Genomic DNA, 17,722 nt, shown 5'->3' on the forward strand with positions numbered 1-17,722 from the left:
CAGACCAACTGGTCTATGCAATACACCTTATAAAATCATAGCTAAGCTTATGGCTAATAGATTCAAAAAATCCCTGGAAAACATAATTTCACCTTTACAGTCTGCTTTTCTTTCATCCAGGCAAATTTCAGACAACATTATTGTTGCTCATGAAATGGTGCACTCTATGAAAAAAAAAGTAAAAAGAAAGCTGGTAACATTGGCCTCAAAATAGACATGTCGAAGGCATTCGACAGGGTAAACTGGAACTTTCTGATCAAAACTCTACAAGCTTTTGGTTTCTCTGAACATTGGTGTACACTTATTCACCAATGTCTTTCTACTTCTTCAATTGCAGTTCTTCTTAGTGGCTGAGTTCAAACCATCTAGGGGAATTAGGCAAGGAGATCCATTGTCTCCATACATATTCATCTTGTGTATGGAAGTTTCTCAAGACTGTTAAGTCACTTAGAAAGTACGAAAAAAGTTCAAGGAATTAAATTAACTCCCAAATCAACTCCAGTTTCCCGCCTCTTCTTCACAGATGACCTCCTTCTGTTCACAAGAGCTGATCTGGGTAGATGTAAAAATCTACTAGAAGCCATTCACATGTTTAGTGCTTCATCAGGACAGGTAATAAATTTTACAAAATCTGGATTGTTTTTTAGCAAAAAAAGTTCACAATAAACACCAGGGAATAATTTGCAGATTAATGAAGATAAAAAAGATAAACATAAAAGACATACATCTAGGGGTACCTTTGTTCATAGATAGATCAAAGCTTAAAGCCTTCAACAACATAATTGAAAAAATGGAACAAAAAATAAAGACTTGGCTAGGAAAGATCATGTCACAGCCAAGTAAAATAGTTTGAACGAAGCAGTTGTCTAGCATGCCAATTTCATCATGGGTTGTTTTGTATTACCGAAAAAGATCACAAAAAGAATCAATAAAATACAGAGAGACTTCTGGTGGAGAAAACACTCAAATTCTATAGGTATTTACATAAAATCCTTTGATTTTCTATGTAAACCAATAGAACAGGGAGGTATAGGCTTTAAGGAGGCAAACAAGGTCAACCAAGCCATAATCAGCAGAATAGCTTGGCGTTTAGTAAGTAACCCATATGATCTATGGGCTCAAATTCTAAAAAGGAAATATTTTAAGAAAACATGAGCCTTACATTCTAAGAAGAAATCAAAAGCTTTTTGGGTATGGAAGTGCATCTTACATGGCATAGAACACACTAAAAAACACAGTATATGGGAAGTGGGTAATGGTAAGTCCATTATTATCTGGGATGATAAATGGCTACCAACCAGGGAAGAGACTCTGGCAGATTCTGTTCACCAACAAAACACAAACATAACACTTGTGTCTGAGCTAATAGGCTCAAACACGAAAAAGTGGAATTTGGAACTGCTACAATCTTTTGACAATTCAATAGTACAAGAAATTGATAACATTAGACTATATACGACTGCTGAAGGAAGTTTGAAAAGAGATAAACTAAGATAGATCTTAACTTAGAATGGAGATTTTTTTGTAAAATCTCTATATGCCAGACTTCTGAATCATTCTAATTCAATTCATAACAAAACTAAGAAGTTTTGGAAAGGATTATGGAGTATGGATACTTCTCAGAGAATCAAGTTATTCATCTGGAAATGCTTGCAAGATGCACTGCCTACTAGACAGAAATTAAGATCAGTGGACAACAAATGTGTGTTTTGTAATGATGCTGTGGAATCTACATATCACCTGTTCTTTCACTGCGATTATGCAAAGGCTGTGTGGAATCTGCCGCCAATGGCCTTACAGGGAGCACCTGTCAATATTTCTTTCTTGCACAGATACAATAACTGGATAGCAGGAGATCTGAATTCTATATCAATGGTACTCGCAACAACCAAGTGCTTGTTTATTTGGAAGGAAATGTGTCTTAAATTTTTTGAAGATAAGTCTAGAACACCTGATCAGCTTACACTTGATATCACTAGGCACTATGCTTACTGGCATCCAACTAAATTGAATAGTTTGAGTGAACCACAATGTAGAACCATAAAACCAACACCACATTGGCAATTCTTACTCATTAACATTTTCAAATTGAATTTTGATGCTTCTTGGTTATCTAAGAATACTAATGCAGGGTTTGATTTATCCTTCGTAACTGGACAGGAACCTTCAAGGAAGCAGAATCAGGCATCTTCAGAACTTCCACAGCTGAAGAAGCAGAAGCTCTAACTGTATTACATGCAACTAAATGGGCCAACTCAAATAACTTGCAAAATCTGGTCACTGAAAGAGATAATCAAGCGGTAATGAGGTACTTACAAGGAAAGGTTTCAACAATCCAACAGCGGAGTCTGGACATTCTCGAAGAAGTAAAGAAGATAACAGACAATCTAGTTTCTTTTTTGGATTTTCCTTATGCAGACAGAAAAGCTAACAGAGTAGCTGATCTTTTGGCAAAGAAGGGAAGGAAAAGCAACAACACAACCTCCTGGATAGATCAAGCTCCTAGTTTTTTAATTCCAACAATAGCTTATGACACTGTCAAAGCCTATGAAGTATGTAATTTAAACAACTTTCCTGTAACAGTTTCAGTGGAGGTTAATCTAACAGATTTAGTCATCGGAACAACTTCTCATTGTGAGATAGTAACAGATGAGACTGAATCAATATGATTAACTTTTTCTACTCTCTATCAATACATACCTATTTTTTTTTTTTAAATATTAATGAGACTCTTACCTGCATTATTGTTATCAAATGACAAATATGATTTTTTTCCCATCATTGCACGACAATGTGGTGGTACCTTTACCAACGATGGCCTTTCCCATTTGCTTAATGGCCCCCTTTTTTTTAAGCTGGCTAAATTGGGGCCTAGGCAGTTTAATTTGGGCCTGGTACTAAACGACAAAAGCAGATTAAAATGGGTGAAACTACCAAATAACCCTTATTCTAAAATATTAAAACCTAATTTTACTTTTATAATCATCATTACCTCTTCCCTGTGAACTCAATTTCTACCTTTGCCATCCTCCATGATCATCGTCATCTTCACACAAACTCCAAATCACATAATCAACGGTAACACACAAAAATTGGGTATAACTGAAAAAAATTCCTTTAAAGACGAACGTAAAACCCAGAATCGGGGGATATGTTGCAATATATAAACCGATTCTGGATTTGGGTTTCAAAAATAAACAACATAGAAACCAGAATCGGTAAATATGTCACAACTTAACCTCCCGATTCTGCGTTAATTTTTTCTGTCAATTTTTCTATCCACAATCGGATTACATCTGCATGAGTAAACACCGATTTAAGAAGAAGACCATCCCCGTGCAGAAACCACCCTATCAAAACTCTGACAATTCTTCATCATATTTATTCTCACTCTCCTTTTTTAGAATTTTTTCCATAGCAAAGATTATGACCCAAAATTACACCTAGTACAAAGATCCAAGCCTAGTTAGTTATATTTCTACTTTCTAGATATAAAAAACAGAACTGAGAAATGAAGATCCAGTGTGATGTATGTAACAAAGATGAAGCTGCAGTTTTTTGTTCAGCTGATGAAGTTGCTCTTTGTAATGGTTGTGATCATCGTGTTCACCATGCTAACAAACTTGCTAGTAAACACCACCATTTTTCTCTTCTACATCCTTCATCTTCTTCCAGTGAAATTCCTCGTTCCGACATGTCAGGTTCGTAAAGTTTATTGATCTATATTCCTATTTTCTTCTTCCAATTGATTGATTAAATATGGATTGAGTTATATTTATGGTTTTTATGTTGTGATGTTGAAGGAACGTCGAGCTTTTTTATTCTTCCGGGAAGATGGAGCAATTCTTTGCCGAGAATGTGATATCTCAATTCACCCAACTAATGAATTAACTATAAAAAAGGTTATAGATTCCTTCTCACCGGAATCAAGTTATCTTCTACCTCGTCAATCTTCACATCTGGTTCAACTAGTACTACTATCACCTCTACAAGTTACGAGTGGTTCTTCCAACTGCGAATTGTAATCCTGCTTCAGAAGACTTTGTTGTTGATTTCTTTCTATCAATTTCTTTGTTATTGAGATTAACGACCTTTTCATTCATTTTTTTCTTCTGTTCTGATGAATTACTAATCATATATAAGAAACAAAAAGTGCAATAACATCTATGATTTTGTTACTAGCCACGTGCACATGCTTCACCCAATCTCTATTTACGTGTACATATCTTCACCTAATCTCCCTTTACGTGTACATACTTCTAATCTCTAGTGGAGCTTCACAGATGCTTCACCTAATTATCGTTTCATTCTCTTGTATATATATTTACCGACAATCGGTCTTTATATCTATATACAAAAATCCGATCCTCGGAACAATCGGTCCATTTTTGCAAACATAAAATCCGATTTTTGATACAATCGGTCTATAAATGTATATACAAAATCCGATTCCTTAAATTGTTATATATAGAGTAATATATACCGATTTAGATTGCATAGGATTACAATCCGTTTATGTGGGTATTTATGTAAACGGATTGTAGAGAAAAAATCACAGGAAAACAATTTTACAATCAGTCTATGTTTTAGGTATAATAAACCGATTCTTACACTCGATTTACATGAACATGAACATTCATCGATTGGCTAATTTTTAGTTTAATTTGATTAAATATCAATTAGTCATCCGATTAACTCTAATTAATCAAGGAGTAAATTAGTCATTTTTAAAATAATTGGATAAGGATGTTTTTTTTACCTTTCAATGACCTTATTTTAGTATAGGCCCAGTTAAGTGCCATAGACCTCAATTTAGCCAGGTTAGAAAAATATGTAGTCAAGCGTTCATGAATTGTATCGAGTCTGAGGGGAACGTAACTGAGTTTTAAGATAAGAGCAAATTTATTATCGATAGCATCTGATGAAATTAGCAAGCTTGAGAAGTTGTTTTGTTTCCGTTTGATCTTAGGGTTATTAATTAGGAGGATTTAGGAGAGGCGTATAGCTAGGTACAACTTATAACCCAGCAGTCAAAAAGAAGAGGTTAAACTCTGAAACATGAAACCAAGACATTAAAAAAAAGCTTCTCAGCACTCTTTAAGTATGAAAGCAACAGGTGATCACCTCCCATGCAAATGTCCCTTTCTTTCTTTCTTTCTTTCTTTCTCATCTAGCTAGAGAGAGCTAGCTGCCGCTGCTGCTGCTGCCGCTGCTCTGTAGTAGCCTGTACTGCCACTACAATCGAGCCCTTCTTTCTCTCTTTACTATCTCTCTCTCTCCCTAAACTCCTGCTATAGCTATTCTTCTCATCGGGAATGCCAACCACCACACATTTTTTTAATTTGTTTTTCCAAATTAGAATGACACGTTGGCATTTTCTTTGGGACCCACTTAAACCTGGAAATCTCTGGTTTCTCTTTTCTTCCCTTTCCTTTCCTTTGGATTAGGGGATACAATGAAATGTCTAATTTATGCTTCTTTCCCCTTTGCTTGACGTAACAATTAGAATATGCATATCCCAAATCTATTGGCCTTGATGGGTATTCCCTGTCTGTATATTTCATACGAACCATTTCTTGACTATCAGATATAAACCTTTTTTTTCTTCTTTCTTTTTTTTTTTCCCCACAAGTATTAACTCTCTCTATCTATCTCTAGATCTCTTTCTCTCACTCTAAAACAGTACACAAAGACATGTGTTAGCAATAAATCGAAAACACTGTTGCAGAGATGTTTTTTATATATACAAACTAGCTAGTTAGTACTGCTAATCTTTAAGTAGCTAGTATAGTTATAAGCAAACAAGAATTCCATCCACTTTTCTTCTCCTTCTTCTTCTCACCCTTCTTTATTATTTTCTCATCATTCCTTAATTATTTCCATGATATATATCTCTCTGTTGATGTTCATTATATTTTATGATCAGTAATCAATCAATCAGTCAATCACCTTGGAACAACTTATTCTCTGTCTAACTATCTAATCATCACATCAAAGATCTATATCAACAAAAAGGATCATGTCATCTTCAATATCATATTCTTCTTCATCTTCTTCTTGTTTGGACCACCTTATGAATATCTCTCCTTCTCCTTCAGACCAGCTCTGTTATGTTCAATGCAATTTCTGTGATACTGTCCTTGCGGTCTCTCTTTAAACTCCTTTTTTTTTTTTCTCTTTACTCATCGGCAAACCATATACATAGATAATTAACTTAATTTGCTAACATCTTTCAATTAGGGTTTTTCTTATCTTCTTCTTTGAAACCCTAGCCAGGAATTCTCTATGTTCATTATTTTTTTTGCGATCAAAATATCTTAACCACACGACATATATATGTTGTCTTGTTTTAGTTTCCGCTTAGGATTTTGGAATTTACTTACCTTGCTGATTTTCATAATGGAACATGTATGTATATATGCAGGTAAGTGTTCCTTGTACTAGTTTGTTCAAGACTGTTACGGTTCGATGCGGTCACTGTACGAATCTTCTCTCCGTTAACATGCGAGGATTACATCTACCTACACCAACACCTAACACTAATAATAATGCCAATAACAACAACTCTCACCTTCAGCTTGGCTATGATTTTTTCTCTCCTTCCTTTAACATTCTGGTTAGTACAATGGACACAAAAAGCCCTCAGTTATCTCTCTCTATCCTTTATTTTTATTTTATTTTATTTTTTAAGTTTTTTTGGTACCAAATCTGATGATACGCGTATGAAGAATTTTCGGGGTTGTGATTGTCTTTTAATACTTAATTCAGGAAGAGATGCAGCATCAAAGTGCGCAGACGCCAAACTTGTCTTTAATGAATCAAAGGAATGAAAATGCATCTATTGTATCTTCCGTAAGAGGAGGATACGACCAGCTCCCGAAGGCACCCCCTGTTAACAAGCGTAAGATCATTTTTATCATACTCTCCATCTATTGATCCATCTCAGATTTCTACTATATACTTGGTATATACATTTATTTCAAGATCTTTGATAACTATTTTAGAATCATCCAAAAAAAAGATTTTGAATCACTGTTCAGGAATTTTCTTTTTCTTTAAACCTGTCTAAAATAAAATAATTTTATAGTGTTTTGCAAGCTCTTCAAAGGGATGAATTAATGTTAGAACTCTAGCATCGGTAGCTAATTTCAGGTTTTCAGTACTCTTTAAATAAAAAATCCGCAAATATTTTTGAATGTGTAAATGTAAGGCTTTTAAGTGGATATATCGAGTTCCCTCATGCATTCCTTGGCATTTCATGAAGATTTCATTTGACAACCCTACATCTATTTATTTTGCAAGGACCATTTTCAGAATGTTAAAATAGGCCTGAGAGAACGAGGATCACTTCCATATAGGAAGAAAGAAACTCCATCTTTTAGAAACTTCCTTTACCTTTACAACATGAACTAAAATACTAATCGCACCCTATCACCTAGTTAAATTATGATACATCTTTCACAGTGATTGCAAATGCTTATGTATGATATAAGCAGAATATCAAAGTGTAAAAAGAAACAAGGTAAATAAGTAAAAGATGTATATATTGAATTGGTAAGTTCAACACTTCTTAGATCTCACTAACAATCTTATTAGACTGTAGACATTGTTACATTTCCCCCATCTTAACAGTTTGCACTTCCTCTGAAACTAAGTAATTATTTAGCATAAAATTTGAGCAAAAGGTCTGCTGGAGTGTCCAATGAAGTCGTAAACATCGGTACTGTCCGATGGTGCTTCTTTTAAGATTTACTTGTATCTAGCAGAATGCAGTCTATACATTTTGAGGCGTCTGTATATGAGTATGTGATGTGTACGTGAATATATACAATGTTAATCGATACATTTTTGACAGACTAGTATTCGTCATACACACACGCTGTAGGATATACAAAGTTATTTGTATTAACTGACATTCGTTCATTTGTATATGGTGAGTCCTAGAACGAATGGCATTGGCTTCTTCTCTACTGGACTAATCAAGAAAACGATTAAACGGCTTCACTCATGGTTGGGGAAATTGTTGGTCACATCCTGAGACCTTTAGCTATTTAACAGGTTATATATACCTGCATATAGCTTCGACGTCTCTTGTTTCGGCCGCTTACTGTTTCCCCTACCAGAAACACAATCTAATTGTATAAATGATCTTCCTTTGTTCTTGTTTTCTTTAACTGTCTAAAGTACGATTGCTTTGAGATAAGGAGGCATTGAAAAATATTTAAGACATAAAAAGAACAAGTTATTTAAAGTGACTTTAATTACTCTCTCTTTTGCTTTAGTACCATTCCCTTGCCTACATGAGAGAGTGATCAAGAGAGACGGGAAACGATCATACAGGAGGCAGAGAAGTGTTGTTAATAATTTTGTGAATGTTGTTTGTTTGTGCAGCTCCGGAGAAAAGACAGAGAGTCCCCTCAGCGTACAATCGATTCATCAAGTAAGTAATAATGAAAAAAATGGTCCCTTGTGATCACTATCAGCAATTCATGATAACTAACTTTGATGTCCCATGTTGTAGTACTTCAATCAATGCAATCCTTTCTAAGTTTCTAACTTCCTTGATTAAATGATTACATAATTAAATAGGTTTATTGTCAAAACCTGTACATTTAATTATCTTTACAATCATATATAATCCACAGAGACGAAATACAACGCATCAAAGCTGGTAATCCTGATATCACCCACAGAGAAGCCTTCAGTGCTGCTGCTAAGAATGTAAGAGTGCTGCTATCCTCTCATCAGTTTCCGTCAATCCCACCACTTTCATGTTCTTAATAATTGAAATAGCATTCTATTGACACATCTTCACCGGTCTGTAGGCTTACCTGAGTTTGAACTAAATGACAAGTTACATCTAGATGATATAGAACATAGGTTCTAACGTAGCACCAAGACTTCAAAAAAAGAAAATCATGTTTTTCTAATTTGACTTCTCTGTGTACATTTAGAGCAGCCAAAAGTTTGTCCAAGGACCCTAGCTTAGGCTGAAAAGGTCGGTCTACAATGAAATGCGCTTCCCCTCACAGCAAACAAACTCTGAAGCCCTAGATAATCTGCTGCGCCTATAACAGACGGACCGACCTAAATGACTGGGTTATTTGGTGTCTTCATTATGAGGCCGCTCGAAACACAACAACAATTTAGGGTTCCACTTACTGTGTCTTTAGATTTATTTGTTTACCATTATTTTCTGACTATGTGGGTCCTTTTTGTATGTGCAGTGGGCCCACTTTCCCCACATCCACTTTGGTCTGATGCCCGACCAGAGTACGAAGAAGACTAATGTGCGCCAGCAGGTACAATCTCTATTCAAAACTTTGTCTTCCACTAATGTAGGGCTACTAACCAGTCTACTAAAAATGGCATCTTGTTATTTCTCATGGTGCACTTTTTATTTTATTTCTATTTCACATATACTAAATGGAGATCTGGTTTTTTTTTGTTTGTGTTTGGAACAGGAAAGAGATGATCTTCTTCTGAAAGATGGTTTTTTTTTCTGCAACCACTAATATTGGTGTCTCCCCTTACTAAGAAAATGGATGGGATTCATTCATCAATGATCAATCTCTAGAGTTTGATTTCATAGTTTTCTTTCTTCTACTTCCTTGTTATTAGTAGGAGTACTTGACATCAATCTGTCTTTCTCACTCTCTTTCAGTTTGTCTCAAGGGAACTCTTGACTACTTTTAACTGGATCAGTTTAAGTATATTAATTTAGATCATCACTTTATCCTGCTTTATGTATAACGTATAAAGTTTGTATGTGCACGCGTTTTTCTTATGCTGTTATACATGGATAATCGAATGATCTAGATCATCATCATGTTAAGACTTAGCTGACTAGCCTAATTAATTAAAGATCAGTTCGACCATCTCGCGAGGGCTGATCAGGAAGAAGATGTAAGTGTAACGAAATATCAGTTAGTTTACGCTATAATCTCTGATAATCAGGAGATTACCACATCAGGATTACCTCGCGTTCTATATGTCGCACAATACATGTGAAGTTACAATTGGCAGCTTAACTAAGTTGGGGGATCAAATCATGTGTTTATTATGAAACTAGTTTTTTTTTTTTGGTACACTTAGTGAATCTCAGCTGCACATAATTAACGTCCAGTTGCTCTTGGGTATTACAACAGTATTACTAGTGGTTCTTTATTGGGCCAAAGCGTGTTGGTTTAATGTAAGCTTAAGAGCTACTACAAAGCCTTGAAACATGTTTTGAGGCATACTGAATTTTTTCGAGGCATACTCATTTATTAAGGAAAATTAGGCGCAGGCCCAAGAAAAATAATATTCTTATTGTCATACCCACAATTAATTTTAGATACAGTGACACCCAAAATTATCTGAAATTATAAAGAATCAATATATAACTTGTTATGCATACTATTTTTTCAGCCATAACTCGTTATGCAGACTAATTTTTCAGGGGTATAATTAGCAACGCAACTTGGATATAATATATCTAAAAATCCGCGCCTTGGAATTTTACAAATTTTATATCGTCGGAAATCTCTTTAAGAGAGCTACACAACGAGTACAAACAACAATATCAAATTTTTATTTTTCACGAAAAAATCGGAGATATCATCATTTTAGGCAAAATTTTCGAAAACTTGATACATAACCATTATGCAGCCACCAAAAAAGACGCATAACACATTCTGCAGACGCATAACGAATTATGCAACCATTTTCTCGACTGCACAACAAATTATGCATCTATAACAAGTTATGTAGCCATTGTATTAGTGCTTACATAAAAAAAATAGATGCATAGTGCATTATGCATCTATTTTCTCGATGCATAAAAGATTGTGCAACAATTTTCTCGATGCATAATGCATTATGCAGCCGTATTTTTGGATGCATAACAGGTTATGCATCTATTTTCGCAACTGCATAACATGTTATGCAGATATTATTGTAGGTGCATGACAAGTTATGCAGTTTTTATTTTGCTAGTTTTAATAGTGACAAAAAAGTTGTTGTATAACGTGTTATGCAACCGTTTTCTGGACTGCATAACAAGTTATGCAACAAATTTTGTAGATGCATAATAGGTTACGCATCCATTTTTATAAATGCATAACATATTATATAGCTACTTTTATATATGCAAAACATATTATGTGCTTTTCTTTCCCTGTATTACACAATAATAATCCGTACTTCTCTTTCCATGTATTGCACAACAGTCATACATTCATTCCCGACAGCAAATCATTTCCTGTAACTTCTTCTTGCAATAACTATCTTGAACTCATCACATAACTCCAATTTCTCTAGGAAATTAAGGCAACCTTAAAACGGAGTCCAACTTGCATTGGCTAAACACAACCACAAAATGCTCATGGAGGTGTATTAACAAATGGCTCTGTGCATGACACTGACGTACAATCTACAAATCGAGAACAACGGACTCATTAGGAGCATAGTGAGGTCAAAGCTAAGCTTCACTTTCTTAGATCGAGCAAAGTAAAGTAGTTTACCTTCATTAGGAGGTGGAGGTGGTAATGATAGCTAGGACAAGTGTTGGAAAGTGAGGTTTTGATTTCGGTCCAAAAGCTCCTAAAAAAGACAGTTTAAAGGAAAAGATCATCACAACTTGCAACGAATGATCGAAGGCGCAAAATATTTACATTGCCAGTTTGTTAGTTTAAAGGAAAAGATCATCACAACTTGCAACGAATGATCGAAGGCGCAAAATATTTACATTTCCAGTTTGTTACATTGCATCTCCCTCCACCGGAAATCTTCACCTGCAAATCAAATCAAAGCAAAAAATATAATTTACATACAACTACAGATGAAATGGGAAAAGGTGTGCAAAATTAGTTAGTGGTCTCTCAAATTTACATTCACTATTCCTTTTTCTTTTTCCTTTTGAAAAAATTGATTGCACATTCAAAATTTCTATCACCAAATAAACTTACGTCGACATTAAGTAATGTTAAAGGTTTGGATTTTTCAATAACTAAAACTCCCAAATGAGGAGGAATAGTTTTAGCTCTAATAGCTCCGTGTTTTCCATCTACTCGACCTCCGATAATCACTAACAACTCTTTTTCTTCACATGTCTACAAAAATACCACCATCACCACGACCAATCAATAAAAATATTCAAAAAACAGTGCAAAAAAAAATGATTAAGAACACTTAAAATGAGTGAGCCAACAAACGAGCTTACCTGCTTCTTTGGTGGGGGAAATGGTTGAAGTAGTCATGACTCTTCTTCGGAAATTAATACTTCCTTTGTTGCATAAATTTTGAAACGGGAAACAACCCAGACTATTATTATAATTATTATAATAGCTTCTTAATGTTAACATCATATTGACATTTCTACAAACATTTATTGGTCACAACTCAAATATATATACAATCCTCAGCTGCTTCCGGTTCAGGATTAACTAGGGAGTTGGAATTGGTGGTGTACCTTATCGACGTCTTGGTTAGAGGCGAAGCTTCAGGGCTTTAAGATTTAACAAGGTTTCGCAGTATATATGTTTCAGAAAATAGTGGATCCAGTTTTAGATTACGAAGCTTAATAGAAGGGGAAATTAGTCTACCCTCTTCTTCAAAGACACGGAAAGAGAAGACAAAGGGAGAAGGAAAGCATCGGAAAAAACAAACGAAGGAAGAAGAAGCTAACAACTAATTTTGAGAAATATGGGCGTGAGAGAAATTTTTTCTCAGAAAATGGGTGCGCGCACTAAGTTTTCTTCTTGTGGGTTTCTCTGTGGAAAAAAACACAAAACTGGGTTTGTCAGTAGTTTTCACCATTCATTATCCCATCTAGGATGGGTTTATAAGGGGTGTCTAAAGGTAGTGCAATTACCTATATATCTTTAAACAATTTAAATTACTAGAGTGCCCTTATCCTCAAAAACCTAAAATAAAAAATCAAAATAACTTTTAAACTTAAACATCTTGGACTCCAACTCAATCAAGCAATTAATCAAGCAAAGGAAACACGAATCGAAGTGAGCGATGTTGGAGTGCGAAATCCAAATCTCAATTGCTCTCAGATGTATTTTAAAATGTATTTTTAACAAACCTATCTTGTTTTTTATTGATTTTATTTTGTTTGATCAATAGATTATGATTTCAAAAATGAAATTAGGGTTTTCAGAAGATCAGTTCGGTTGATCTTGGAATATCAATTTTGAGACGAACCTAATATATGATTTAGAGAAACACTATGTTCTGCTAATGAGACTTTGCTAGATTTTGTTCGAATCAGCCGAACCTAGCCTTGTTCTTCGTTTTAATTTTTCAGAAGATCAGTTTGGCTGATCTTGGAATATCAATTTTGAGCCGAACCTAGTTTATGATTTAGAGAAACACTATGTTCGGCTTATACGACTTTGCTAGTTTTGTTCGAATCAGCCGAATATAAATTCGTCAGTTACAGAGTGAAGTTCGGCTGATAAGTTGTCACCCGAACTCTGGTTTTTGAAAATATACCTAGGTCGGCTGACAAGTTATTAGCCGAACCTAGGTATATTTTCAAAATACAGAGGTTCGGCTGACAACTTATCAGCCGAACCGTTCATCTGGTCAGTAGATCTTTGGGTTTTAAAAATTCAACTTTTTGACAGATTCAACTTATAAAAAGGACATTAAACCTCGTATAGAAGTCTATCTCTGATTTGAATCACACATTTGAATCACTTCTAATCACTAAAATCTCAAAATCCAATTTTTTTTAAGTTCTTCTTCTTCCTCCTCTCAAAAATCCCAACTCTCACATAAATTTGATTTCTCTACTAATTTACCACAAATAATTTAATTTTTAATCAATCCTTAAAATCCTGGCGTTTTTAGGGGCCACTCGAAAGGATTTAGGGGCCAACAATAAAACAAAAAAGGTCACCCAAAGGGAAAATGTAGCCAGCCCTTATCTCGCGTAATTCGTAATGGCGAAATTACCCTTATATATTCGGAGGATATGATAACATTGTTATCCTCCGATTGCAATCGGAAGCCAAAATATTTCCCAGACTTCCGATTGTGGTCGGTGCAGTATTAGAATGATTTTTGTTTCATTTTTTCATTTCTTTTGCATTTGTGAGTTATTAGAGTTATAGAGAAGAGGTTGAAGGAAAAAAGGGAAAAACCATTTTTTTCACTACAAAAATGGTTGGATATGAAGAAGAAGGTGAGAATCATGACGAAGAACAAAATATTGAGGGTTCACGACCGTTTAGAGAAGACGATTTGGGGTATATGTTGAATGATCCAAACTTTTGTGGAGAGGAAAACCTAGACGACCCTTTCATGGAAGAAAATGGAGAATCGCATGATATTGAAGCTAACGATGCATGTAAAACACAGGTATTGTGTTAAGAAACTAAAATACTCGATTTGCATGGTTTGTGTGCTTTTGTAAACAAGAAAAACCGATTATTGCATGCATTGAATGCCATGAACTACCCAGATTCGGTAGATAATTTCTAGATTAAACTTACGAATATAACACACTGAGTACCAAATATGTATATTCGGTAGTTCCAAGATACTAGTTTACTGCCGAATATGAGAAAAACCCCAAACTGGTTTTCCAAAAATATCTACATTCGGTAGTTATGTAGAGTTATTTACCTCTGAATGGCCCCAAAAACGAATTCCTCAGAAAATTTCAAAACTCAGTATTCTTATCCTTTACAATCGGTAATAGTTTAACATTATTTGACTGCCGAATATAACAGTGGCCTCAAAATAAAATTTCCGAAAACTTGAATGTACATTCCGAATATAGTATATTCGGCAGTTTGACTTATTTAATAACCTCCGATTATTGTATAATAATTTTTTGCTTTCATATGCAGGCCGTTGAAGAGTTTGTTGATGATTTCTATTTGAGGCCCGACACTTCCCTATATTATGCTAACGATTTGGTATACTCATTACTACTTTTTTTTTTTTCAAAATTTATATGTTAAATGGTTATGCTTATTAGATTTGTTTTGTTTTATGCACGTTTAGACATTTGGAAGTAAGAAGGAGGCAAAGGAATGGCTTATGAACAAGGCAAAAGATAACATGTGCGTGGTAGTTCAAAATAATCATGTTAGTGACACTCGATTTGAAATGATTTGTGAGCGAGGTGGGACGCGAAAGAGTCACGAGGGAAAGAATAGTAAGTACATATGGAAGACGAATAGGAAATACCGAAACAATACCAAGAAGATAGGATGCCCATTTAAGATTGTCTTCTATAAGCCCGATGGTATTAAAGGTAAAGAGTATAAAATGTATAAAGTTGATAAAGGTTGTCACAACCATGATGATCCGTTGGATTTAATTGGACATGTAATGGTTTCCAAGTTAAAACCACATCAAATGCAGACGGTGAGGTCTATGCGGATCCAAAAAGCGAGTGCGATCTTAAGTAAAATAAAGGCGGATGATCCCGACAACTTGTCTTCTTTGTCTACAATTAAGTCGGCCCTAGCTACGATCAAAAGGATTGATTGGGATGGTAGAACGGTCATGCAACAATCGGAGTGGTTAGCGGAGTTACACGGCTACACCTTGAGAAGGGAAGAAAAGGATGGTATATGGTTCGTATTTTCTTGGCACATCCCGAAATGATCCAATTGGCTCAATGTTTTCATCAAATTTTGTTGATAGATGCTACTTATAAGACAAACAAGTATAACATGCCGTTTTTGAACATTGCTTGCCATACTTCGGACAAAAACACGTTTACGATTGCATGGGGTTTAATGGATCATGAGAACAATGTGAGTTTCATTTGGATGTTGGAGACGTTGAGGTCCATTTATAACGGTGATAATTTTCCAAGGGTTATTGTAACGGATAACGATCAAGCCTTAATGCATGCAATAGCGGTAGTGTTTCCGGAAGCCCAAAACTTGCAATGTACGTGGCACATTCAATGCAATCTCAAAACCAATTGCCATCATCATTTCCAAGCTAAAATACCAAGGAAGGGTACCAAGAGGTCAAAGGAAGAGGATGAGCGCATTAGTAAATTAACCTTGGAAGAACGTAAGGAAGAGGATAGGCTATTTGAAGAAAAGTGGAAGGAGGATGGAATAATTTGGAAAATGTTCATGAAAGCATGGGACAAAATCGTTTGGTCGATGACCGAGGAAATTTACGAATGTAACTTGAAGAAATTTGAGGATGAATACGGCACGGACTACCCAAAACCGGTTGAGTATTGTAAAACACAATGGTTAACGATTAAGGAGAGGTTTGTGTTTGCATGGACATATGAATATCGTAACTTCAAGAACGAGGCGACAAGCATTGCGGAGGGGTCTCATGGTCGACTAAAGAAAATACTAATTGGTAGTCAAAATGGAGTTGTGTCGATCCAAGAAGAAATCCATGAATTCACCAATCGTGATCTCGTAAAGATTAGGAAATGTATGCAATTTAGTGTACACCAATTCCCGATGGAACATATTAAGGAAAAATTGCTTCTAAGGGGAGTTGTTCATAAAGTTTCAAGATGGGCAATAAATCGCATGATGAAACAATTGAAGTTATATAAAACTTATGATGACGAGAATACGGTTTGTGTTTGCAAGGATATGATAGGTATTGGACTCCCATGTCGTCATAAGTTGGGTAGGTATGTTGAAGTGATTGACATCGATGATATTCACCCATTTTGGAAGAAATTAAATTTCACTCCGAACACCCCGGTAGTTGATGGTCCGTTTTTCTTCGAGTCGGAATTGTATGCACGAATAGCCGAGCGTTACGCTACATCAAACGGCACCAAAAAGCAAATATTGATGCACAATTTGGAGGAAGCCCTTCACCCTTGTTTAAGGGAGGTTGATGAACCTATTAAGCAAAAGAACACCGGTAGGCCGAACACCGAAGTGTCGAGGACCATCCAAAGAAAAGAGTTGAAGGAGTATTTGTCTAATAAAAGAATATTGTCTAGGCACGAGTGTTCGGAAGCCGAATTTGAAGATGAGCCGGAACCTAAGAAAAGAGGTCGTCCAAGAAATGATCAAAGTGGACCAACCACCCGACAAGTAAGGCCAAAGATCTCTACAGAGCCTTCTCAAGTAAGTCAACCCAATGTTGTCGAAGAAGTTGTTGAGCAAATGAACGCCTCGCAACAAACCCAACCAATGGAAATTCTTACTATAAAAGAGGACAAAGGTACTCTTCGTTGCCCTAGAGATCTTAATGGAAGACCAAATCGATCCACATATACAATATACAAAGAGTATTTGGAACAAATCCCTCCACTTATCATTCAATTTGTTTTGTCGACCGACGAGGTTGATGGGGATGGAAATTGTGGGTTTCACGTTGCTACGGAACAAATGGGTTACTTTAGAGAGGTGGATATCGAAGATGTCACCCAATGCCAATATTTAAGAAATAAGATGGCGGTACAACTAGTGAAGGACAAGGGTTTTTATATGGAGATGATGAGGCGAGGAGATACATACGACAAAGAACAAGAGTTCAAAGACTTAGCTGCGCGTGTGAAGTGTCGAAAGGGATTGAAGACAATCGGATCCAAGTCTTGTGCCGCAAACCTGTCGTCTCTGTGCCTAGCAAGAATACGGTTGTACTCGGTGCACAATTTTATAACATGGTGCACCCTTGAAGAAACATGGGATGGTTCATAATTGTGGCGTGGCTTCTTGTACTTACCAACAAAAGGACCCAATGAAACGTTAATCCAAAATATACAATCGTCCTA

At 35.6% G+C, this 17,722-nt stretch overlaps 1 protein-coding gene and 1 pseudogene across 1 annotated transcript; both read left to right on the forward strand.

The window, feature by feature from the left end:
• The first annotated feature begins 1,608 nt into the window (after positions 1-1,608).
• LOC113305871 lies at positions 1,609-2,226 on the forward strand. The gene has a single exon (XM_026554863.1). It carries the CDS (start codon positions 1,609-1,611, stop codon positions 2,224-2,226), a length of 618 nt encoding a protein of 205 aa, XP_026410648.1.
• A 3,293-nt stretch (positions 2,227-5,519) lies between these two features.
• On the forward strand, positions 5,520-9,746 carry LOC113302393 (annotated as a pseudogene).
• The last annotated feature ends 7,976 nt before the right edge of the window (positions 9,747-17,722 follow it).

This window comes from Papaver somniferum, chromosome 8, assembly GCF_003573695.1.
Source record: "Papaver somniferum cultivar HN1 chromosome 8, ASM357369v1, whole genome shotgun sequence".
NCBI classification, from domain to species: domain Eukaryota; kingdom Viridiplantae; phylum Streptophyta; class Magnoliopsida; order Ranunculales; family Papaveraceae; genus Papaver; species Papaver somniferum.

Bases quoted from the DNA above. Each gene is read 5' to 3' on its own strand.
- LOC113305871 (XM_026554863.1), top strand. From the start codon at position 1,609: ATGGATACTTCTCAGAGAATCAAGTTATTCATCTGGAAATGCTTGCAA.